Source organism: Salmo trutta, chromosome 3 (genome assembly GCF_901001165.1).
Source record: "Salmo trutta chromosome 3, fSalTru1.1, whole genome shotgun sequence".
Taxonomy (NCBI): domain Eukaryota; kingdom Metazoa; phylum Chordata; class Actinopteri; order Salmoniformes; family Salmonidae; genus Salmo; species Salmo trutta.
The window spans coordinates 42916640-42941691 of NC_042959.1; the positions used below are offsets into that span (position 1 = coordinate 42916640).

Genomic DNA, 25052 nt, shown 5'->3' on the forward strand with positions numbered 1-25052 from the left:
AACATCTAATTTCCTTGTGCAACCTAATCTACTGTGATATAGCCATGCTGGTGTTTCAAGGGTAAAGGGAACCCACTAATGGTTGTTGTGGACATCTGTCAATACTGCCACTCAGTGGTGGAAAGGGGGAATGACTGCTATGGGCACACACTTCCTCTTTTGACACAGCTCCAAACCTTGTACACTATTGCATGACTGAAAGTGCAAACATTGAAGTCTTAATGGCACGTTTCATTCATCATCTTACTCTATGCAGTCTCAATTCTGCACCTTATTACACCCTTCTTTTTTTAAAACATAGGCAAGATATGAACCGTTCCTTCCTGTTAGAATAAAGTCACACAACAAAATACAAAATCTACTTTTTATAAATGTTCAAACATTACACATGGTTTAATCTCTCGTGGGCAGACACACATAACATAAATTGTTTCAGACAGAGACGGTGATGAAGCTGCCGACCTGTTTCCGCCACTGGTTCTAGTATCTTTTCTCTTTCGTCTACCCCAAGACCTTAACCAAGTTGCTGGCGTACGATTTAAATTCTGGGTTGCCAAGATTACATATGGGTTAAAACACAACAGCGCAAAAAAAAATCATGAATCTTCCTGATTCAAATATCTTTGATTGGATCTGGATTGATGGAGGACTTCTTAAAACAACAGATTTGCCCTCCTGCTTGCTTACTTCGTGTCCCCTCAGAGCAGACTAGGAGGCACAACCCTCGGCATATGGAAGCGGAGCGAGGAGGACATCCTGTATTTCTGTCGGACGTAGGGGTATCTACCATCATCCTGCGGATGCTCATGGTGCATTTTGGGATAGACGTACCACATGACAACTCCTGAGGGGTTGATGGAGACGGTGAACTCTGTGGTGGCAGACAGTCCACTCAATGTTTTCCCAGTGAATACGTCATAAGCCTGAAAGATATAGAAGAGTACAAATGAAGAGGTACAATACTGTGTCACTTACAAAAACACAGCTCAAACTTCCACTTCCCTCAACAGGAATAAATACTGTCATCATGCGCTGGAAGAAATAGAGTTATCATGCGCTACAATGTGGTTGGAGAGAACTAGGAAAAGAACCAGGAAAGAGGAGCACACCTCGTAGCTGCCTGCTGTGTAGTTTAACTTGGCCAGGGAGGTGTGGTAGCGATAGGGCATGTCCTGGCGACGGCTGAGGAACACCAGAGCACTGGCCGACTGGGAGAGGGGTCGCCAGTACACTTCAATATGACTCCTCTCCTGAAAAAAAGAGTGACATACAGACAAAGAAAAGGAGAGTAAACAGTGAATTTCGTGCAGAGACCATGGTCTAGCGGTAACGCTCCCTGCCAGTCACATACTCTACTCCCAATTGGAGACCAGGGTTCAATCCCCTTCCTACTGTTCTCCCACTTGCCTGTCTCCCAACTGTCTGAATGAAGTGAATTTCATACTGCCAGAATCATAAACAAATGTGTAATTTTGCCATTGAGGGTCACCTGTAGCAAGCGTCTTCCCTGGACGCCCATCGGGTCCTGGTTGATGGCGATGGCAGCTCCGTTTTGCAGGATGGCCCTGGCCTCACTGCTTAGGGTTCGAAGGTTGTTAGACATAATGAGAGGTGCAGCCATGATCGCCCAAAGAGCCATCTGAGAGCGTGATTGGTCCACACTGAGGCCAAAGTTTCCTATGATCAGCTGGGAGAGAAAAATTATAAATATGCAAGGTTAATGAGTTGTACAACAATACTGATGGTGGAACAAATACACGTATTAAATAAATAAAACAATGCAGGAACAAGGTGAATATTGACAAGAGAGGTGGACGGGGTAAGAGTGACACTTGGCAATACTGCGACAATCAGCAAGAAATGTATACAGGCTTCAATAAATGTATGATACTGACCAAAGTAAATGTGAAATAGGGTGAAAACTCAACCAATACAATTCTGAGGAGAGTACAGTATTAGACACGAACAGAGAGGAGAGCACAGAAAGAAGGACAAAGGGATTGGTGTAAGTAAGGGACAGACAATGGTCAGACATAGGAAAGACAGCGGACAGACCATGTCAGGATCGTTCCAGCGTCCAGGGCCGGCTTCAGGCTGCAGTATCTCCTGGTTGTCAAAGAACCAGTCTGTAATGTCTTGTACACTGTCCCATGAGTCCTGAATGTCATCATAGTTACGCCACAGGTTACAGATTTCCCCCAGCAGAGTGTAATTCACCTGAAGAAAAAAGAGATATGGACTGTATGAGTGTTTGTGAGCAATAAAAATGTATTTAAATGCACCTTGATTTGTTTCCAAAAGGGTACAAATGTTATAAAGACATTAGATTTGATACTGTTGCCTGCCTGTCTTTGGAAGACATCCTGATTCTTCAGGGGGAAAAACAATCATCAAACACCTCTGATCAAGAATGATCTGAGTGATGGATCAAACGTGAAGGAGCAACAGTTTCTCATTTAACTACAGAAGTGCTGTCGCGGAATACTTGTAACTATGCAAAAGTAGCTCATGCGGGGAAAAAACCCCCGAATAGAATCAGTGAAAATATGACAATGAATGGAGCATTAATCAAAGAGAAGGGTCATCCATTACCTTTTCCTCCAAGCCATGATTGTTATTGTAAAACAAAAAATCTTTGCAACACATTCACTAACCCTTATTTATTTTTTGATCTCCTTCTGTATGTTATTATTTTCATGACAGCACAGTAGGAAGCAAAGGCTAGGGAGATAGAGAGGAAGGGCACAGACAATCCGCCGAGCCAGGGCTCAAACCCCCATCGCCAGGGGGCATGCGTGGTCCCTTATTTCTGTTATTGTGTCACCGGTAGCATAATGAAACATACACTGGGAGGGAGTCCACCCCGATAGGCTGGCCAACTACAGGAGTAGCCAATTGGACGGCCTGTTGCATTCAAAGCCTTGGACATGAGAGGGTAACCTGTATGACAGAAGAACATAGTACGCGTCAATAGAAATCCACACTATCCCCCCTCTGAGTCTATTTCCCTCTACCCTCTCTTGCACCCATCTCTTTAAATACTACCATGCCAGTCTACACAAAGGACCACCAATGCTGATACACTCTATATAGTAACTCCCAATGTACAGTTACAGTTCACCCTCAAGATTCACTCACCCTTCTGTTGCTCCTCTTCATTGGAGTAACAGCCATCCAACTTCAGGAAGTCCACACCCCAACTAGCGAACGTCTGGGCATCAGTATCAATCTTGTCCAGCGTGGTGCCAGGGTACCCTCCACAGGTGTGTGTGCCCAGGTCCCCATAGATGCCCAGCTTCAGGCCGCGGTCATGGAGGTACCTCGCCAGCTTGGCAATGCCCCCAGGGAACCTGGGGTTAGAGAGATGGCAGTGAAGTCTTGGGTCTCATACCTAATACTGTCCTTTTATAATGTTGTAGTAGATAAGACCTTAAACTCAAGTCAATATCCTTTATTAACCCATGCTAATGTATTCATTACAAGCAGCACAGTTTTAGTACACCAGATTTACAGTCTTTAATTTAGGTTGAACGGGAAAAAGAGAAGGAATGGTAAAAATGGAGAGGGTAAGGAAGAGGTAGAAGGCCAGGAAATAAGGAAGAAAGTCAAAGATGGAGAGAGTTAGGAGAAGGGTGAGAGAGAGGCTAACCTTTGTGGGTCAGGCTGCAGCCGTCCATCTTTATCCCGGAGCATGGAGGACCAACAGTCATCTATCATGACATGATCATATCCCATCTCTTTCCACCCATCCTCAGCCAGTCTGTCTGCCATGTCTCTGAAGAGATTCTCACTGTAGGGAGATATTCATATTCATGCAATTATATTATTTGATGTAAAATGTTCAGCATCCTATTAATATCAGAGTCACTATGAGAAGAAAATTCATCTACAAGTAACCCAGGCCTATATACACCTCAATAGTCTCGTCCACCAGCTTGGTCACTATCTGTCGAGTTATACTCTATTGGCCAGTTTATCGGACACAGATTAAGCCTAGTTATAGACAAAAAATTATCTTCAAAAGAGATTCTCGATTGAAATTGCTTATTAGTCCAAGACTAATCTTAATCTGTATACAGGGAAGCTACCTGATATGCGGTTGCAATTAGCCTGGGGATGAGGTTAATAGCTCTACAATAGGAGTGACTGCAGAGTCAGTCTGCACATAAATATGTCTACCATTATGTACCTGATGCAGTTCTTGGGATCATTCTCACAGTCGATATTACAGCGAAAACGCTCCCAAGACATCCATCCCATGGGTGGGGTCCTCATCAAACCATTGTCCAAAGCAGAGGTAGCTGAGGTTAATGCCAGCAGGAAAATCACTGGCAACAGCTTCATCTCTGAGGAGAAATAGTGATATGCAAAGCAACTGTAAGGTTTGTCCTAGATGTTTATATTTAGGTCGCAGAACAAACTCTGCAAAACAAACAACAAATTGTATTGCCCAGCAAAGATAAACTGAAAGCACCACCCAGATTTGATGCACGGATCATATTTGTTGTGTCTACAATACTGATCTTGGCGTCTACAATACTGATCTTGGTGTCTACAATACTGATCTTGGTTAACTGGGAAAGTGAAAAAACTGTTTAGCCAGAAAGCACTTTGCCCTGAGTCTGCACATGGGTTGATCATTACATACCATAATAACAGATTATGAAGCCTGCAAGATTCTGGTCAATCAAGAACCAGATCACCAACATTGAAGCAGTAAAAGGAAATAATTCCTTATTCAATAATGTTGTATTACAACTTATATTACAAAACTAAATTGGGTTACTATACCTGCTCAATGTTTCACTTTTGCAGTCAGTAAACCCACTTTATTGGTGCAAATTCCTCACTGTAGCTACTTTCTTTCTATTTTCTCTTGCTGGTCTCTATTTCCTGTATACGGAGCCTGGGTCATGTGACTTATCTCTGTCACATGGCAACCAGAGGGGGAGGGATTGATGGCTACTAGTTTAGCAGCACATAGCAATTGAACTAAGAATGCTGCTTCACACATATTTTGTGCACAGCTTCTAACTCCACATATATCAAATGATCATGAATGAAACATGAGTGATTCTAATCACACCATATAATTCAATGGGATGTATTGGCATGGGAAACACATTTTTTACATTGCCAAAGCAAGTGAAATACAGTAGATAAAACAAAAGTGAAATAAATAAAATATTAACAGTAAACATTACACTCACAAAAGTATCAGAAGAATAGAGACATTTCAAATGTCATAGTATGGTTATGTGCAAATAGTTCCAGTACAAAAGGAAAAATAAATAAACATACTGTAAATATGGGTTGTATTTACAATGGTGTTTTTCCTTCACTGGTTGCCCTTTTCTTGTGGCAACAGGTCACAAATCTTGCTGCTGTGATGGCAAACTGTGGTATTTCACCCAATACATTTGGGAGTTTATCAAAATTGGATTTTGTGGGTCTTTGTAATCTGAGGGAAATATGAGTCTCTGATATGGTCATACATTTGGCAGGAGGTTAGGAAGTGCAACTTAGTTTCCACCTCATTTTGTGTGCACATAGCCTGTCTTCTCTTGAGAGCCTTGTCTGCCTACGACGGCCTCTCTCAATAGCAAGGCTATGCTCACTGAGCATGTACATAGTCAAAGCTTTCCTTAATTTTGGGTCAGTCACAGTGGTCAGATATTCCGCCACTGTGTACTCTCTATTTAGGGCCAAATATCATTCCAGTTTGCGCTGTCTTTTTGTAAATTCCTTCCAATTTGTCAAGTAAGTATATTTTTGTTTTCTCATGATTTGGTTGGGTCTAAATGTGTTGCTGTTGCTGTCCTGGGGCTCTGTGGGGTCTGTTTGTGTTTGTGAACAGAGCTCCAGGACCAGCTTGCTTAGGGGACTCTTCTCTAGGTAATCTCTCTGTAGGTCATGGCTTTGTTATTAAAGGTTTGGGAATCACTTAATTTTAGGTGGTTGTAGAATTTAAGAGCTCTTTTCTGGATTTGGATCATTAGCGGGTATCGACATAATTCTGCTCTGCGTACATTATTTGGTGTTTTACGTTGTACAGGGAGGATGTTTTTGCAGTCTCAATTTGGTGTTTGTGAATTCTTGGTTGGTGAGCGGACCCTTGACCTCACAACCATAAAGGGCAATGAGTTCTATAACTGATTCAAGATCATTTATGGGGTTCTCTCTAATGTTAAACAAAGTGGCGGGTCATTTTTTACCCTTAAGACAACACAAGGGTTAAGCTTTCTGCCAATATCAGATATGTCTATGTCCTGGGAAATGTTCTTGTTACTTATAACCTCATGCTAATCGCATTAGCCTATGTTAGCTCAACCGTCCCGTGGATGGGACACCAATCCCGAAGAAGTTTTAAAAAGATAAGAGTAGATTACTACTGAAATAGATAGGCCTAAATGGGCTGCCAACTGAGCCAGAAATTCCCCCCAAAAATGCCTCTAAAAAGAACATTGGAATTATATTTAGCATAAATGTAGCGTACATAAATAATTAGTCTAAATGTAATAGTGCAGCCTAGGTTGTGTATTGGCTACAGCCTCATGTCCACACCGATGCTGACATGAGGGAGGCAACAGAAAATATAGCCAAACAGACTTTTAATTCCATAAATATCAGCTAAACGCCAGTTATGTTTGCCAACTATAATGTAGGATAATTAACATTAAATCACTATGAATGACCTATAGGTACTAGAGTAGACCCAACCTGGCATATAAAAAAAAACAATTGGGATGGTGATGAAAAAGGTTAGTCTTGAGCCCTGCTAACATTGGCCAGTAAGTTTAAGTCAAAGGAAAACGAGAGCGGTGAGGACAGAAAGGAACCGATTAACTCCATTACTAACTATCAAATTATAATACTAGCGATTGATTTATTAATTGTAGAATTAAACTCCCTTAATGTACTGGATTCATGATGGATCTCCTCTCTTTCCTTTCCATCTTGCTCCAGAGGGATGGATGACTGGGACATCAGGCTGCAGCCACACATTAATTTCCTTTTTGGTTTTCTAAAAGCCCAAAATAATACTGTTGGGGCTTTTCGATTTTGTACTCCAGTTGATAATACAATTCTCTTCATCAGTTTACTAAGAACAGGCAGCAAACTAATTGGGCAGCTTTTAGGCAGTGGAATTAGTTTAGCTTCCTTCCACAACTGTGGACAAACACACTCCTTTTGGCTTTGGTTAAAGATACAGCAAATAGGGGGAGGGGGCAATACAGTCTGCTACCATTCTCAATAGTTTCCCATCAAGGTTGTCTATTCCTGGTGGCTTATCGTTATTAATGATAACAATAGCCTACCACCTCTCCCACATGGACTTGACCAAATTCAAAACAGCAATCCTTCCCTTTCATTATGAGGGTTCACTTTTCAATGTTGTCATTTCACTTGAGTTTTTCTACTTTACTATTGAAAGTCATTGAAATAATTGGCAATATCGGAAGGTTTTGTTATAAATGAACCATCAACTTCAATGAACATTGGAGTTTAAGTTGGGTTTTCTGCCCTTGATATCATTTAAGGTACTCCAAAGTATTTTTCCATTTGTTTATGTCATTTATCTTGGCTTACAAATACCTCCAGTGCTGCATCTGGATTCCCTTCCTCATACACATTAGACCAACATTAATGATTTACATCTTCAACAAAAGAGTTGTATGATCTCTTATAAATTACTTTAGGCCCACCCTTTGGCACTTCTTGTTATTGCCACAATGTTATGGTCACTACAGCCAATGGGAACTGATCCAAATACTGACTTAGCACTTGGCAGCCTATAGCAGCACCCCAAAACAAAAGGCTTTAGATGAGGCAGGTGAACTTGCAACCACAACACTTCAACATTTGACATAAGGTCCTCTAAGCTTTACAGGAATATGTATCTTAACATATACAGCAAAACCTCCCCCATAAGAACTCCTGTATTTTCTGTAGATGTTATGTCCTTGTATTGCTACTGCTATATAAAAGGAATTATTGAAGTAAGTTTCAGAGATGGCCATTGTGTGAATGTTATCCGATGTTAGCAAGTTATTGATTTCTTGAACCTTATTTCTAAAGCTACATATATTAATATGGGCTATACTTAGCCCTTAGGTAGCTCACCAAAAAAATAAACATTGTTTAGCTTATAGAGTCAGTCAATCAGGGAATTGTGTCAGTTGGTGTGTGTGATGTGCTGAAGCTACTGACCCAGAAGTTTGTCTCTCACTCCCCCCAGGCTTTTGTGAGGGAGGGTGGACAATGAGCTTGTCGTAGCAGATGTAAGCAATGTCCTCATGATCTCTGGCAACTTTCATAGCTGGGATAAGTTCTTTCTGCACATCTTCATTGAGGAAGATGGTTCCTCTCAAGTTCTTGCCTCTCTCCAGAACAACCATCTTGTCCTTGAACCTGACAACTATTGGCCTGGGTCTGTCACCTGGGCTGGTTACAGGTTTTTCAGACCTGTGGAGAGTCTGGTAACTGTTATTCCTCCTAAATTGTCCCTCTAGACAAGTCTGTTTTCCCAGTCATCTGTAATAATGATTCACAGACAGTGCTGATGTCATCTTGCGTGGACTTAGTTTGTTGTCTTCTTGCTGCAAGTCTCGTTCAGGACATGCACCTCTTCCTGGGTGAACTCTGAACTGTTCTTAGGTCTTGGACCTATCTGGCCAGATCATCCATTATTTTGTTAGTTGAGCCCAGCAGTATTTGGACAAAGATAAGTACGATCCCAGGTCAACACACAGACAATGTTTAATAAGAGTTTAGATTCGCTTTACTTGATGCCTCAGGGGTTTACAAAAGTTCAGCACACAAACGGCCCACACAAACACTCAGTCCTATGATTAAATCCTGGCTGCTGCTAAGGTAGAACAAATATGGGCACCACCACTGTGCATTGTCCATCCATTGGGTGTCCACCTATATATATATATATATATATATTTTTTAGGGGGTAGATTGCCCGTCGCATCACTCCATCATTGGTACATGCTGCCTCGCCACTGGCACAATGACCAGATCAGGGGTGAGGGGCCAGCATTCTCTCTGTAGCACTTAATCTGCATTCACTCAGTTCAGGAAAGCCCTTCTGGGCTTTGTGCATCGTAACACTCTTCATTCGGCTCTGTCCTCCACTGCCCCTCTAGGTGACAGCATGGCTCTGTTGCGGTCGTCTAGCGGTAGCACGGTGGCATGGCAGCAGCAGCCTCGGTAATAATGGTTGTTCTCAACATCAGAAGAAGGGCTGAAGTGAGCTGGGAGCACCTTTTTGTACAGGGAACATGGCTCGTTAAGGGCATTAGGCTTAGGTGTGTAAATTAGGAGTGTGCCGATCCCCATGGAGACCAGCCAAATGGGAGGACACTATAATTAGGAGACACACAAAAGAAAGGCTCAGAACACCAAGGAAAGCACAGGCTAAAATAATGTATGCCAATAAAGATAGTAGATGTAGAATAAAGATCCCTGCAAACTCTAAATAAATAAACACAAAATGGGCTGGTCTCCAGTTAGGGGGAAACAAGGGCGAGCAACACGTGACAGCTATTTTCCTGTTGCTGTAACAATTGTTTGTAGACATATTTTTGTTGATTTAAAAGATCACTCACCTGTGATAACGAAACACTGTCCCCTCCATTACTCCAACCTTCTTTAACTTTGGGCGGCATGATGGTAGCAACGTAGACTAACACTGGTACTCCACGCAATTCCAGCCAGCACAGCTCGCAGGGCCGATGGAAACAGCAACAAACAGCAGGGATTCAAACAGCCACAAGTCTGGGACTATTCACTGACAGTGGGACCCAAAGGGCTTTGTGTCATGGGACTGATTCTCAGCTTCTCCTTACTTCCCTTGAGACGGCAAATAAAGAGGCCAACGACAACTAGTCAGATTGGACTGTTGCTGTTATTCATGGCTGTGGCATTCATGACTATGCGTATAGCAGTTTGGCTGGCAGTGTTTACAAGGTCTCCTGGGGGTGTCCTGCCTTCCATTCCTTTAGCACGCATTTTTCTGTTACCTATAGCTGGTCATCTGACCTTTTTGGCAGAAATTATCTTGGGGAAACCAAGTACAGTTGCAGGGAATTGAGCCCTGTGTGGACAGTTTGTCGGTTTGGCAAGACTCCTGTTCGGACTGAGTGCTGAGGAAGGCAGTCACCCTCAGTTTGAAACATCCATGACACACAGGTTCATACTGCAGTGATGTTAGTTGGGGTGGTTGGCTCTGTTCTGGGGGCAGTTTCAGTTACCTCCATGGAGGCAGACAGAGCTGGCTGGGTTTCTATGAGTATATCTCTTATGACGGTTGTGGTGCTCAACAACATACAGGTGGATATGTCACTGGTTGGCCATGAAGGAGACTCGTACCTTAGTACTGGAGGAATGATAGGTTTGCTGATGGGCATGGCTGGGGCATCGGGGGTGAATCTAGAAGCAGTTGTTATGGTCGTAGGGAAACAACATTCATAGATGGGACTTGGGCTGGCAGTTTTTGGGTCAGTGATTGGCACCATTTTGGGAGACCTAACAGTGACATTGCGCAAAGTAGATACAGCTCTGGTGCGAACGCTAGCCTTGCCAATACTAACGTTTGCTTAGATGAGGAGAACATAGTTCAGCTGACTTGGCTTTAGTGGCATTAGGGGCTATGGTGCTGGGAGCAGCAGATCTACTAACAACTGAACTGGGGTCAGCTGGGTGGACTGGAAATATACTGTTTACAACCATCCATACATTGGATGTCACTGGATTTCACTCTGATCATGGTCCCTGAAAAACTACACTGCTCAAAAAAATAAAGGGAACACAAACAACACAATGTAACTCCAAGTCAATCACACTTCTGTGAAATCAAACTGTCCACTTAGGAAGCAACACTGATTGACAATAAATTGCACATGCTGTTGTGCAAATGGAATACACAACAGGTGGAAATTATAGGCAATTAGCAAGACACCCCCAATAAAAGAGTGGTTCTGAAGGTGGGGACCACAGACCACTTCTCAGTTCCTATGCTTCCTGGCTGATGTTTTGGTCACTGTTGAATGCTGGCGGTGCTTTCACTCTAGTGGTAGCATGAGATGGAGTCTACAACCCACACAAGTGGCTCAGGTAGTGCAGCTCATCCAGGATGGCACATCAATGCGAGCTGTGGCAAGAAGGTTTGCTGTGTCTGTCAGCGTAGTGTCCAGAGCATGGAGGCGCTACCAGGAGACAGGCCAGTACATCAGGAGACGTGGAGGAGGCCGTAGGAGGGCAACAACCCAGCAGCAGGACCACTACCTCCGCCTTTGTGCAAGGAGGAGCAGGAGGAGCACTGCCAGAGCCCTGCAAAATGACCTCCAGCAGGCCACAAATGTGCATGTGTCTGCTCAAACGGTCAGAAACAGACTCCATGAGGGTGGTATGAGGGCCCGACATCCACAGGTGGGGGTTGTGCTTACAGCCCAACACCGTGCAGGACGTTTGGCATTTGCCAGAGAACACCAAGATTGGCAAATTCGCCACTGGCGCCCTGTACTCTTCACAGATGAAAGCAGGTTCACACTGAGCCCGTGACAGACGTGACAGAGTCTGGAGACGCCGTGGAGAATGTTCTGCTGCCTGCAACATCCTCCAGCATGACCGGTTTGGCGGTGGGTCAGTCATGGTGTGGGGTGGCATTTCTTTGGGGGGCCGCACAGCCCTCCATGTGCTCGCCAGAGGTAGCCTGACTGCCATTAGGTACCGAGATGAGATCCTCAGACCCCTTGTGAGACCATATGCTGGTGCGGTTGGCCCTGGGTTCCTCCTAATGCAAGACAATGCTAGACCTCATGTGGCTGGAGTGTGTCAGCAGTTGCTGCAAGAGGAAGGCATTGATGCTATGGACTGGCCCGCCCGTTCCCCAGACCTGAATCCAATTGAGCACATCTGGGACATCATGTCTCGCTCCATTCACCAACGTCACGTTGCACCACAGACTGTCCAGGAGTTGGCGGATGCTTTAGTCCAGGTCTGGGAGGAGATCCCTCAGGAGACCAGCCGCCACCTCATCAGGAGCATGCCCAGGCGTTGTAGGGAGGTCATACAGGCACGTGGAGGCCACACACACTACTGAGCCTCATTTTGACTTGTTTTAAGGACATTACATCAAAGTTGGATCAGCCTGTAGTGTGGTTTTCCACTTTAATTTTGAGTGTGACTCCAAATCCAGACCTCAATGGGTTGATAAATTGGATTTCCATTGATTGTTTTTGTGTGATTTTGTTGTCAGCACATTCAACTATGTAAAGAAAAAAGTATTTAATAAGATTATTTATTTCATTCAGATCTAGGATGTGTTGTTTAAGTGTTCCCTTTTTAGTCTAATTCGTCAAAATGTACTCATACAATGACAAAAATTTTGTCATTTGAGCTGCCTTCTTTTATTCAAACCCATTTAGACAACTGCACAGGCACTTGAACTCTATTACACTTACGCAAGAAAGCAATTGATGAATAAAGATTAATACATTACTACTATATCTTTATCTTATTTTATCTTCACACACCAGTAGGGTGTGGATGAATGACAGGACAGGGACAGGGAGGAGTCAGGGCAGATGCCAGATAAAGGAAGAACGTTGATGCTCATGTGAGTGTTGATAGTCATTTGATGTAGTAGAGATCCTGGAGATTAGTATGAACAGAATGATGGGAGAATTCGTGGAACAGTTGATGGGTACATCCTGTTCTAGTCAGCCTCTCAAAAAGGGAGCAGAGGAGTACTTCACCTGTATCACACACAGACAGAGCTAGGGTCTCACCTGAGACAAAGGGCTGGAGGAGAGGCTGCACTGTAATCGCTGGAAGAAGCGGGAACTCATCTACTGTACACTGAGCTTCTTGTATCATCATGGCTCCATCAAAGCTGAGTAAGTCATCTGCATTTTACTGAACCTTTAATTTCATATAATGGGGGTGGTGGTGAATGATTTCCCTACGCTGTATAAGGTAGTGTGCAACAACTTTTTCAAATGAGGCAAATAGTTTGATAGATGGTTTTGAATTGACATGTTTGGCATTAAGTACTGCACCTCGCAAGATGTAAATTATTCTATTTATCAATGAGATGGAAACTCTTGTTTTGTCTTGACATACACGTGCAGACAGCACACTGTGAATAATGTTGACCATGTACTTATTTTGTGACATCTTATAGCAAACAAGTATTGGAGAACAACTGTTGCTTCAGAGGGAAGGCATTGGGACATATACAGTATATCCAGTAAAGTGCTTGAACATTAGCTAAATCCTGGTATTGTAAGTGTTGGAACCATGTGAGCAATGTGAACAACATTTTCAGTACATATCATGGCACCATGCATGGCAGCTCTGCTGGTTAAACCCGATCAGCAAGTCTGTTGACAGTCACTTGCTACAGGCACTTCACGGTTGAAGTGACAAACGGTGGTTTCATTCAGTTGCATGGTACAATACAAATACATAGGCCTACAGTATAAATACTGTCAATACTGTAATAGAAGAATAGAATATGATTAATGTACTCAAATTGCCAACCACTTAACAATTAAATATCAGGGATGATTGGATCTCTTTACTTACTTACTTTTTCATCAATATTTACTTATTACACATCTTCAGGCAATATATAGAAACTATACCACAAAGCTGTTATACCACATCCAGTGTTTTTGTCAGTGACCCTCCCTTTTCCTGCTTTGTTTCAGAGGCCAGGAGCCCCATGCTGGAAGCAGTTCTGGGCTTTGTCCTGGGAGTGGTGGGAGGCTGTGTGCTGGGGGCCACTGAGGAGCCAGTGAATGAGGCTATGTCAGTGATGACCTCAGGGACCCTGCTTAAGCCTGTGTCTGACGGAGTCCAGACTGTGGGGCCTTTGGGACTGGGTACCCTCCTGGGAGCAACGGCACTAACCACAGTTATGACTTCAGTGGTGGCTGGGGTCATATTCGCAGCGGCTATGGCTTCTGTATTGCTGGGTGCCAGGAGCAGTGGTGGTGGAGCATCCCAGGCAGAATCTGTGGTTGTGTGGATCGCAGTTGGACTGGCTGGCGCTTTCGGGACCACAGCCAGTGGAGCAACACTTGGAGTCGTCATTGAGGCAGTCGTGGTGGGCTCAGGGATGGTGGGACTTCTCTGGGCACTGAGCATATTCACCCTGCTCAAACCTGCTTTGCACTTCCTTCTCAAGTTCATATGGAGACAAGGAGAGTCCTGTGTCCGCCTGGGACAGAGCTCTCTGGAGGCCAGGGAGAGAGAGCTGAGAGAGATGGAGGCGAGGGAGGTGAAGAAAAGAGACAGAGTGACAGTGGAGATTGAGCAGAGGATTGTCACATTGGACAAGGAAGGACAGTGGACAGAGGGCCTGGAGCATAGAGCAAACTGGGAGGCACAGCGCAGAGAGAGAAATGAGATGGAGAGAAAGAGGAGAGAATGGATGGAGGAGGTAAATAAGCAAAGGACCATTCAAGAGCAGATCAACAAAGTGGTGGTGAAATACATGGATTTCCTGGCGTTTTCAGGGATACCCATGACTATGACCGCCATGGTCACAGCAGGATTTGGGATGTTTGGATTCGGGGACTACCGGTTTGTGTTTGTGGTCCTTTTAGCTTTGGTCCTGTTCATGTCCTTCATGTTCATGAAGTCATCAAATTTTTACTTCTGGATGTTCGCAGGGTGCATGGGAATGTTTGCCACGTTTGTCATAGCGGTGCTCACTGTGCACGCACGTCAGGAAGTGGTGTCGGAATCTATCAAAATGCGCAGGGTTGGTCAGGATATATCAAGAGGGAACATTAGCACCCAGATGAACCACAGATCTTCTCTAGAGGCCTTGGGCGCAGGATTTTTTGTGTCAAAGCTATGTCAGCTAGGCTTAGGGGCCACCATAGGAGGCCCTTTGGGCCGGGGGGAAGATAAGGGGAAGGTTATAGTAGGATCAGCTGGGTTGGCAGTGGTCATTCTGATAGTAGTGAGGGTCTCTTCCCCTGTAGTGCTGGGAGCGGGAGGGACCTCAGGGGCACTGTTAGGGGTGGTATGGGCAGCAGGGGTGTCTGTTGGGGCCACAGCATCAGTGGCAGTGGGGTGGTCCACATGGGCAGGTACGATAGGGACTACAGCAGGGATGGTTTTAGGAGCATTGGGGATGGGTAAGTGGCACTTTGTCAACATTGGATTGCAGATGCCGGTGGCTTATATATTTTCTATGACCGATCTTTTTTGACAGAGCATCCAACAGGAGAATGAGGTATGGTGTTGTGGCTTTGTGGTATGTGTCGCAATCATGAGCAATGCAGTAGAACCTGTTTCATGCCAGCACTCCCACTTGTCTCGATAAGCTAATCAAACAACCTATCAAAAAGTCACGCTCAGGCATTTTTCTTTTTTCAAAAACAAGGTCACTCTGTTAATTACCATTTTGCTGTACTGTTTAAACTCGATGAAAGGAACATTGTTGACACTTTTCAGCAAGTTGCAATCATGAAATACAGAAATAAATAGTTTTTCCCAAACAAGGCCTAAATCATGTTTCATGCACTCTGTAAGTACCATTTTTGCTGTACTGTTTAATCTCGATGAAAGGAATATTGTTGACACTTTTCAGCAAGTTGCAATCATGAAATACAGAAATAAATAGTTTTTCCCAAACAAGGCCTAAATCATGTTTGAAATGTTGACAAATGCTTATTGTCAAGCAAAAACGATACTGTCTAACAATTGTACACCAATCATAGATTGTGATGATTCATTAATGTGTTAACGTTTTAATTGAATGTAAGTGAAAATAGAGAAATGCCTCTTAATAAATGTAATTTTCAGATGAAAAAGTAATTACACTTCTCAAATAGCCTTCTAAAGTGAAACATTGTTAGTTGTAGTCAAAGTAATCAAATGCACTTATAGCTAGTGACAGAACCATTCTATTGAAAAGCAGAAGGGAAAACACCAGCTGTATGTCTATACTTCATGAAAGTATAGAGATGCAACTCCTCCATAACACACTGGTTCCTCAGAAGAGTTCCAGTGATGGGTTCCCTCTGGCTCAATGCTGGACCTGGCAGATGTACTTCTCTCCAGACTCCCAGGTAAGAGTGGGGTAAAGCAAGTGTGCTGCCTGTGCTGTAAGTCCTATCAGGAATTCGTATAGACTGGCTGTCCTGTTGATCTCCGGAGACACCCTTCCCATCCATTGTCCAGCTCTCAGTGACTTGATCAGACACAGCAGCGTGGTCTGACCACCAGTTCTGGTCAGGTCCTTACCAGTTGGGGTAAACACACTGACCTGAGTGGCGGCTGTGGCATGACCTGTGGAAAATATATTAATGAATAAATGGAAATGCAAAGCATCAGAATCTGGTAATATACTACATTATGGTAATTAAAAAATATTTAAAACAATTCTCTTGGAATAAAAGGTTAGATATTATACAACCTGAAAATCAAACTGGCAAGTTTAATCAAACTGGCAAGTTAAGAGTCGATTAATAAACATAATAAAAAATCCCCATCAAAAATCTGTTTAATCTAGAGATATGTTTTTGTTTGGGCTGCATCTCAATCCACCGCATCCGCCTATGTTGGCCTTCCGTATCTGCGGTGGAAAGTGGCAGAGCTACAGTACAGCGTTGTTCGTCAGACCAGGAGACCTCCCGAAAAATCTGTCTTCTCATGAAAACATTTGTAGCATCCGAAAGCTTTAACCACTCGTTGGAATGGGGAGACTCCCACTAACACAATGGTGTTCTCCATTTTGCTCTACGACCCCCACTAGTGTCACAGAACTCGTCTGAAGGTAACCCGGGATTTAAACAGATGAGGAGGTTGTTCAAAAACCTCTCCTCCACTAAACTCACTGGTCCATGAACGGCACTAGTTAACAGAATTTCTAAACAAATATCAACCACTACAGTATGATACAAATTATCCATAATTTAATGTAACTATTCAATTGTTTATCATAATTTTTTACAACTCTTTTCAGTGAGAGAGATTATATTTCTATTGATTTGTTATAAACTATGAACAATCTTACAGTGGGAGTTAAAGATTTGTTTTCAAATAGTTTTACCAAACTCAATAACATTACAATTTCAAACATGAATCCTTACCTTACTGATCAATCCAGTGGATGTATCTTTGGGTACACAAATAGCTCAATACAGATGAAAGATTTAGCACCAGGAATCATCCCATACTGATCATGTCATCACAGTGATTCCTAGCCTGGTCCCATTTCTCAATTCAATATCCATCAATGTAAATTTAAAAAAAATCATAACAGCCTTTATTCCAGGATCAGCTGTATCATGTCCCAGGTAACGTGGGACTTTATAGCTCCTGCATAAAGAGTCTGAGAGGTTGTCCATGTACAGTAGATATGTCATTATTGATGGAAGCAAAATATCCAGAAACAACATGTTTTCAATAAGGAAATGTGGATCCCAAATGTCCATATGAGCTCTAGCACATACGAGAGAGGCTGTTTTGGACCGAAAGTAGAGTCTAGTCTAGACCGAGGTTACAAGCATGGAACAGTTTTTCAATGAAGCTAAACTGTGCACTGGAGCTTGGCAACATTCTCATATGAGAACGGTGATCTGAGGTTTATGCACAGCCGTATTTCACTGTGTGGATGGAAATGTTTCACTGTGTTGACAGTAATACTAAGCTTCGTCCTCTGCTTGTACTCCACTGATAGTGAAGGTGGTGAGAGCTCCAGTATAGGGGCCACTGAACCGACCGGGTGTGCACAAATACCTCTGGTTACCATCATAAAAAGAGTTTTGGGTGCCTGTCCAGGTTTAAACTGGTGCACCTCCATATCATTGCCAATGTCTTGTGAGGCTCTACAGAGAATCTGTACTGTCTCCAGGCTGGACAGAGAGGACCGGAGGGGACTGGTCCACTGTGATGATGCCCCATGAACCTAGACACACAACAAGAAGAACAGTGCTGAAAATCTTTGAAGTGTAACAAAGACAAAACACATAATGCTGTTTATAAAAGAACATGAACTCATCAAATCACTGCTTTATTGGAAGATGAACTTATCAACTATATTAGTAGGTTGAAAGTAGCAATCAGCAGTTGCTACATCAATTTTTGGACTTCTAAATAAAAAAACATGTACCCATTGATTCTTGAAGAATGTAACTTATAAATGCCTCATGCACTTAGTTCAACTGTCGTTCCCCATCAGAACCCAAAATATAAGGCCTCCCGAGTGGTGCAGTAGTCTAAGGCACTGCATCGCAGTGCTAGCTGTGCCACTAGAGATCCAGGCTCTGTCACAGACGGCCGCGACCGGGAGACCCATGGGGCGGCGCACAATTGGCCCAGCGTTGTCCGGGTTAGGGGAGGGTTTGGCCGACAGGGAAGTTCTTGTCCCATCGAGCACTAGCGACTCCTGTGGCGGGCCGGGCGCAATCCACGCGGACACGGTCCCCAGGTGTACGGTGTTTCCTGCAACACATTGGTGCAACTGGCTTCCGGGTTAAGCGGGCATTGTGTCAAGAAGCATTGCGGCTTGGCTGGGTTGTGTTTCGGAGGACGCACGGCTCTGTCCCTTCACCTCTCCCGAGTCCGTACGGGAGTTGCAGCGATGGGACAAGACTGTAGCTACCAATTGGATACCATGAAATTGGGGCGAAAAAAGGGTAAAAAATATATATATAATAATAAAATAAAAATAAAAAATAAATTTATATATATAAGCTTGTTTTACTCCAATGTTTGTAAACAAAGAAAATGGAAACAAACACTATATAGTCTCAGAACATGGTTAAAAATAATGCTGTCTATGAATTTCAGTGGTTACATTTTTCCAGACCCATCCCTCAGCTTATTACAGAACCAGGGGTGGGGCAACTGCTTTACTCTTGTTTCTACTTCTGATTGCCGCTTTAAGTTTTGTAACTTGTATATGTACTTTTTGTCCATAGGGCAAAGAAAGAGGAGCTGAAATGTTGACATCATGGTGATCACTGCTCAAATAACACTGTTGGGCGAGTCTGAAGTAGTTTATTCTGTTATTGTAGACCTATAGAATAGATACTTTATTGTCCATTGGTTAGAGTGGAAATTTGTCTCCTGCCTTTCCCAACACCCCAGATATGCACTCGTAGAAAAAGGGTTCCAAAAGGGTTCTTCAGCTGTTCCCATAGGAGAACACTTTTTGGTTCTAGGTAGAACCCTTTTGGGTTCCATGTAAAAAACCTCTGTTAGGTTCTACCAGGAACTAAAACGTGTTCTTTAAAGGATTATCCTATGGGGACAGCCAAAAAACCCTTTTAGGTTCTAGATAGCACCTTTTTTTCTAAGAGTGTACACACACACACACACACATGTTGAGAGGCACAGGATGAGCTGTAGTGCAGTGCCCCTCGACGAAGAGCAATTGTGAGGGGTTGAGTGCCTTGTCCAAGTGCACAAGGGCAGGAGATGGTACATGGGATCAGAGACCAGCAGCGTTCCAGCTGCCAGTTCAGTTCCATTCCCATGTTTGTGTTGCCTTGACTGGCTAATGCCACCCTATTGCCAGTTATTTATGATTGTGATATGCTTACAGTACAGCTACAGCTATGATGGAAAGAGGTCATTGAACCCTGACAGTTCTCGGATGCTTGGCCGGGCACTGGCACAAACGGACTGAAGTGAGAGAAGCTAACAGAGGTTTTTGTACAGCCACATTTCACTGTGTGAATGGAAGCTGTTCACTTTGTTGGCAGTATTACTCAGCTTCATCCTCAACCTGGACCTCTGTGATAGTGAAGGTGGTGAGAGCTCCATTCAATAAGCCACTGAACCGACTAGATGTGTAAGGATACTTCTGGTTACTATCATGAATGAGGCCTCTGGGTGCCTGCACAGGTTTGAACTGGTAAAGTGTCATATCGTTATCAATGTCTTGTGAGGCTCTACAGAGAATTCGCACAGTGTCTCCAGGCTGGACAGAGAGGACTGGAGGGGACTGGTGCACTGTGATTATGTCCCATGAACCTGCAATCAGGACAAGGAGGACACATTAGGACAATACAGACATTCTCACTCTACAAGAAACATGATATAGAGGAGACGGACCCACTGGTTGCCCTCTAGGTTACAAAGAGCTGGTAGTCCCATCCACCAAACTACCAGGTGTGAAACAGGGAAGAGACTCAGGGGGTATGCTAATTTGGTATAGAGCAAACCTAACCCACTATTAAATTAGTCCAAACAGGAACATTTTACTTCTGTCTCAAAATTAATAAGGAACAGAGAAAAATGTCCTCATGTGTGCTACCTATATCCCCCCAATAGAATCCCTATACTTTAACAATGACAACTTCATCCTAGAGGGGGAAATCAACCTTTTCCAGGCCCAGGGAGATGTACTAGTCTGTGGTGACCTAAATGCCAGAACTGGACAAGAACCTGACACTCTCAGCACACGGGGACAAATACCTACCTGGAGGTGACAGCATTCCCTCCCAAATATGCCCCATATAGAAACAACTATGACAAAACAACCAACAAAAACGGGTCACAACTCCTGCAGCTCTGTCGCATGCTGGGTCTGTACATAGTCAATAGTAGGCTTCAAGGAGTCTCCTATGCTAGGTGCATCTATAGCTCATTCCTTGGCAGTAGTACTGTAGATTACTTTATCACTGACCTCAACCCAGAGTCTCTCAGAACATTCACAGTCAGCCCACTGAAACCCCCATCGCAGCAAAATCACAGTCTATTTGAACAGAGCAATACTCTATCATGAGGCATCAAACCAAAAGGAACTGCACAATATTAATGCTATAGATGGAAGGAAAGTAGTGTAGAAATCTACCAAACAAATATTAGGCAAGAACAAAATCAATCCCTTTTAGAAAACTTCCTGGACAAAACATTTCACTGTAATAGTAAAGGTGTAAACCTGGCTGTAGAATGTCTAAACAGTATATTTAACATTTTAGCTTTCCTATCACATCAAAAAATGTCAAGGAGACAACCTAAGAAAATTAAAAACAATGACAAATGGTTTGATGAAGAATGCAAAAACCTAAGAAAGAAATTAACAAAAACATAGAGACCCAGAAAACCTGAGTCTACGCCTTCGCTATGGTGAATCACTAAAACAACACAAAAATACACTACGGAAAAATCAGGAACAGCACGTAAGAAACCTTCTGCATAGCCGTTTTTTTAAGCCTGGATAATACTTGCCAGCCTGCCAGTATCGGACTGTTTTCTCCACTACAACGCCGGATTCCTGCCGTAAGCCCTGGACCATTATTCCTGATCATCACAGCTAGCTAGCTGCCACCGAGTGACCCAGCCCCGAAGCTAGCTCTGAGCCAGGCCCACCTCCCGGCCTACTCAGTGATCACTCGACTACACAGCTGATGCCTCCCGGACTCTACCCCAACACGGCTAGAATCCACTACTCCACCGGATCCTTGCCATAAGCTCTGGACCTTTGCATCGGATCATCGCTGCTAGTTAGCTGCTACCGAGTGGCTATAGTGGCTAACGCCCCTTCCCCAAAGCTAGCACCAGTTAGCCGCAAGCCAGGCGCATCTCCCGGCTAGCAAACTAAATTACTACAACTACAATACCCCTTTCGCCATCTGCCCTGGACCCTTTGTCGACACGGTGCCCCGCCGTACCACCACGACTGGTCTGCCGACGGAACTCCATCCGCTGTGCCCTCAACCGGCCATTGCCGGACGTCGGAGCAGACGCTTCTACTAACCCCGGCTTGCTAACTTTAAACGCTGTGTCTCCCGCTTGCTAGCATAGTAACGACTACCCTGCGGCTTCCCTGTTCCATCTATTGCTGTTCACTGGACCCTATGATTACTTGGCTACATAGCTGATGCCTACTGGACTGTTCATTAATCACGGTACTCCATTTTGTTAATTTTTTTATTTATCTGTCGGCCCCAGCCTCGAACTCAGGCCCTGTGTGTAGTTAACTGACCCACTCTGCCCATTCATCGCCATTTTACCTGTCGTTGTTGTCTTAGCTGATTAGCTGTTGTTGTCTTACCCGTTGTTGTCTTAGCTAGCTCTCCCAATCAACACCTCGTTTTATGTCTCTCTCAAATGTCAATGTGCCTTGTATACTGTTGTTTAGGATAGTTATCATTGTTTTAGTTTACTGCGGAGCCCCTAGTCCCACTCAACATGCCTCAGATACCTCCTTTGTCCACCTCCCACACATGCGGTGACCGCATCCAGCATAACTAGCGCGTCCAGAGATGCAACCTCTCTTATCATCACTCAGTACCTGGGTTTACCTCCACTGTACCCTCACCCCACCATACCCCTGTCTGTACATTATGCCCTGAATCTATTCTACCACAACCAGAAATCTGCTCCTTTTATTCTCTGTCCCCAAAACACTAGACAACCAGTTTTTATAGCCTTTAGCCGTACCCTCATCCTACTCCTCCTCTGCTCCTCGGGTGATATGGAGGTTAATCCAGGCCCTGCATGTCCCCAGGCACTCTCATTTGTTGACTTCTGTAACTATAAAAGCCTTGGTTTCATGCATGTTAACATCAGAAGCTTCCTCCCTAAGTTTGTTTTCCTCACTGCTTTAGCACACTCCGCCAACCCTGATGTCCTTGCCGTGTCTGAATCCTGGCTTAGGAAGGCCACCAAAAATTCTGAGATTTCCATACCCAACTACAACATTTTCCGTCAAGATAGAACTGCCAAAGGGGAGGAGTTGCAATCTATTCCAGAGATAGCCTGCAAAGTTCTGTCATACTTTCCAGGTCTATGCCCAAACAGTTCGAGCTTCTAATTTAAAAAATGAATCTCTCCAGTCTCTCACTGTTGCCGCCTGTTATAGACCTCCCTCTGCTCCCAGCTGTGCCCTGGACACCATATGTGAATTGATTGACCCCCATCTATCTTCAGAGTTTGTTCTGTTAGGTGACCTAAACTGGGATATGCTTAACACCCCGGCAGTCCTACAATCTAAGCTAGATGCCCTCAATCTCACACAAAGTATCAAGGAACCCACCAGGAACAACCCTAAATCCGTAAACATGGGCACCCTCATAGATATTATCCTGACCAACTTGCCCTCCAAATACACCTCTACTGTTTTCAATCAGGATCTCAGCAATCACAGCCTCATTGCCTGCATCTGCTATGAGTCTGCGGTCAAACGACCACCCCTCATCACTGTCAAATGCTCCCTGAAACACTTGTGTGAGCAGGCCTTTCTAATCGACCTGGCCCGGGTATCCTGGAAGGATATTGACCTCATCCTGTCAGTCGAGGATGCCTGGTCGTTCTTTAAAAGTAATTTCCTCACCATCTTAAATAAGCATGCCCCTTTCAAAAATGTAGAACTAAGAACAGATATAGCCCTTGGTTCACTCCAGACCTGACTGCCCTCGACCAGCACAAAAACATCCTGTGGCGGACTGCTCTAGCATCGAATAGTCCCCATGATATGCAACTTTTCAGGGATGCCAGGAACCAATACACGCAGTCAGTCAGGAAAGCAAAGACCAGCTTTTTCAAACAGAAATTTGCATCCTGTAGCTCTAACTCCAAAAACTTTTGCGACACTTTAAAGTCCATGGAGAATAAGAGCACCTCCTCCCAGCTGCCCACTGCACTGAGGCTAGGAAACTCTGTCACCACCGATAAATCTACGTTAATCGATCATTTCAATAAGCATTTTTCTACGGCTGGCCATGCTTCCACCTGGCTAACCCTACCTCGGGCCAACATCTCAGCACCCCCTGCAGCAACTTGCCCAAACCCCCACCCCTGCTTCTTCACCCAAATCCAGAAAAAACTGTGAAAGCTGGATCCCTACAAATCAGCTGGGCTAGACAATCTGGACCCTCTCTTTCTAAAATTATCCGCCAAAATTGTTGCAACCCCTATTACTAGCCTATTCAACCTCTCTTTCATATCGTCTGAGATCCCCAAAGATTGGAAAGCTGCCGTGGTCATCCCCCTCTTCAAACGGGGAGACACTCTAGACCCAAACTGTTATAGACCTATATCCATCCTGCCCTGCCTTTCTAAAATCTTTGAAAGCCAAGTTAATAAACAGATCACCGACCATTTCGAATCCCACCGTACCTTCTCACTATGCAATCTGGTTTCCGAGCTGGACATGGGTGCACCTCAGCCACGCTCAAAGTCCTAAATGGTATCATAACCGCCATCGATAAAAGACAGTACTGTGCAGTCGTTTTCATCGACCTGGCCAAGGCTTTCGACTCTGTCAATCACCGTATTCTTATCGACAGACTCAATAGCCTTGGCTTCTCAAATGACTGCCTCGCCTGGTTCATCAACTACTTCTCAGATAGAGTTCAGTGTGTCAAATCGGAGGGCCTGTTGTCTGGACCTCTGGCAGTCTCTATGGGGGTGCCACAGGGTTCAATTCTCAGGCCCTTTTCTCTGTATATATCAAACCAAAGTTGTGCCCCTGTTAATAACTGATAACTATACTGAACAAAATTATTAGCGCAACATGCAACAATTTCTATGATTTTACTGAGTAACAGTTCATATAAGGAAGTTCATTAGGCCCTAATCTATGGATTTTACATGACTGGGCGTAGCCATGGATGGGCCACCCACTGCGGAGCCAGGCCCAACCAATCAGAATGAGCTTTCTCCACAAAAGGGCTACATTACAGACAGAAATACTCCTCAGTTTCATTACCTGTTCGCGTGGCGGGTCTCAGACGATCCCGCAGGTGAATAAGTCAGATGTGGAGGTCCTGGGCTGGCGTGGTTACACGTGCTCTGCGGTTGTGAGGCCGGTTGGACATACTGCCAAATTCTCTAAAACGTCGTTGGAGATGGCTTATGGCAGAGAAATTAACAATAAATTATCTGGCAACAACTCTGGTGGACATTCCTGCAGTCAGCATGCCAATTGCACACTATCTCTAAATTTTAGACATATATGGTATTGTGTTATGTGGCACTAACTGCACATTTTAGAGTGTCCTTTTATTGTCCCCAGCACATGGTGCACCTGTGTAATGATAATGCTTTATAATCAGCTTCTTGAT

The 25052-nt window shown here is 44.1% G+C and overlaps 2 protein-coding genes across 3 annotated transcripts; one reads left to right on the forward strand and one right to left on the reverse strand.

Moving 5' to 3' along the window:
* Positions 1-352: 352 nt before the first annotated feature.
* LOC115175520 (alpha-N-acetylgalactosaminidase) lies at positions 353-4924 on the reverse strand. Of its 2 annotated transcripts, XM_029734816.1 has the most exons (10): positions 4792-4924; positions 4190-4346; positions 3650-3790; positions 3139-3350; positions 2846-2940; positions 2056-2217; positions 1862-1871; positions 1490-1659; positions 1110-1250; positions 353-923 (listed from the first exon to the last, which is right to left on the reverse strand). In XM_029734816.1, the coding sequence occupies exons 2-10, from the start codon at positions 4342-4344 to the stop codon at positions 699-701; spliced, it is 1311 nt and encodes a 436-aa protein (XP_029590676.1). In that variant the 5' UTR covers positions 4345-4346; positions 4792-4924; the 3' UTR covers positions 353-698. The 2 variants fall into 2 exon arrangements, with proteins under 2 accessions (XP_029590676.1, XP_029590668.1); XM_029734808.1 differs by lacking the exon at positions 1862-1871 and having other exon boundaries at positions 1490-1687.
* Positions 4925-12634: 7710 nt separating this feature from the next.
* LOC115175533 (uncharacterized) lies at positions 12635-15527 on the forward strand. The gene is made up of 2 exons (XM_029734826.1): positions 12635-12908; positions 13725-15527. Exons 1-2 carry the CDS (start codon positions 12890-12892, stop codon positions 15236-15238), a joined length of 1533 nt encoding a protein of 510 aa, XP_029590686.1. The 5' UTR covers positions 12635-12889; the 3' UTR covers positions 15239-15527.
* The last annotated feature ends 9525 nt before the right edge of the window (positions 15528-25052 follow it).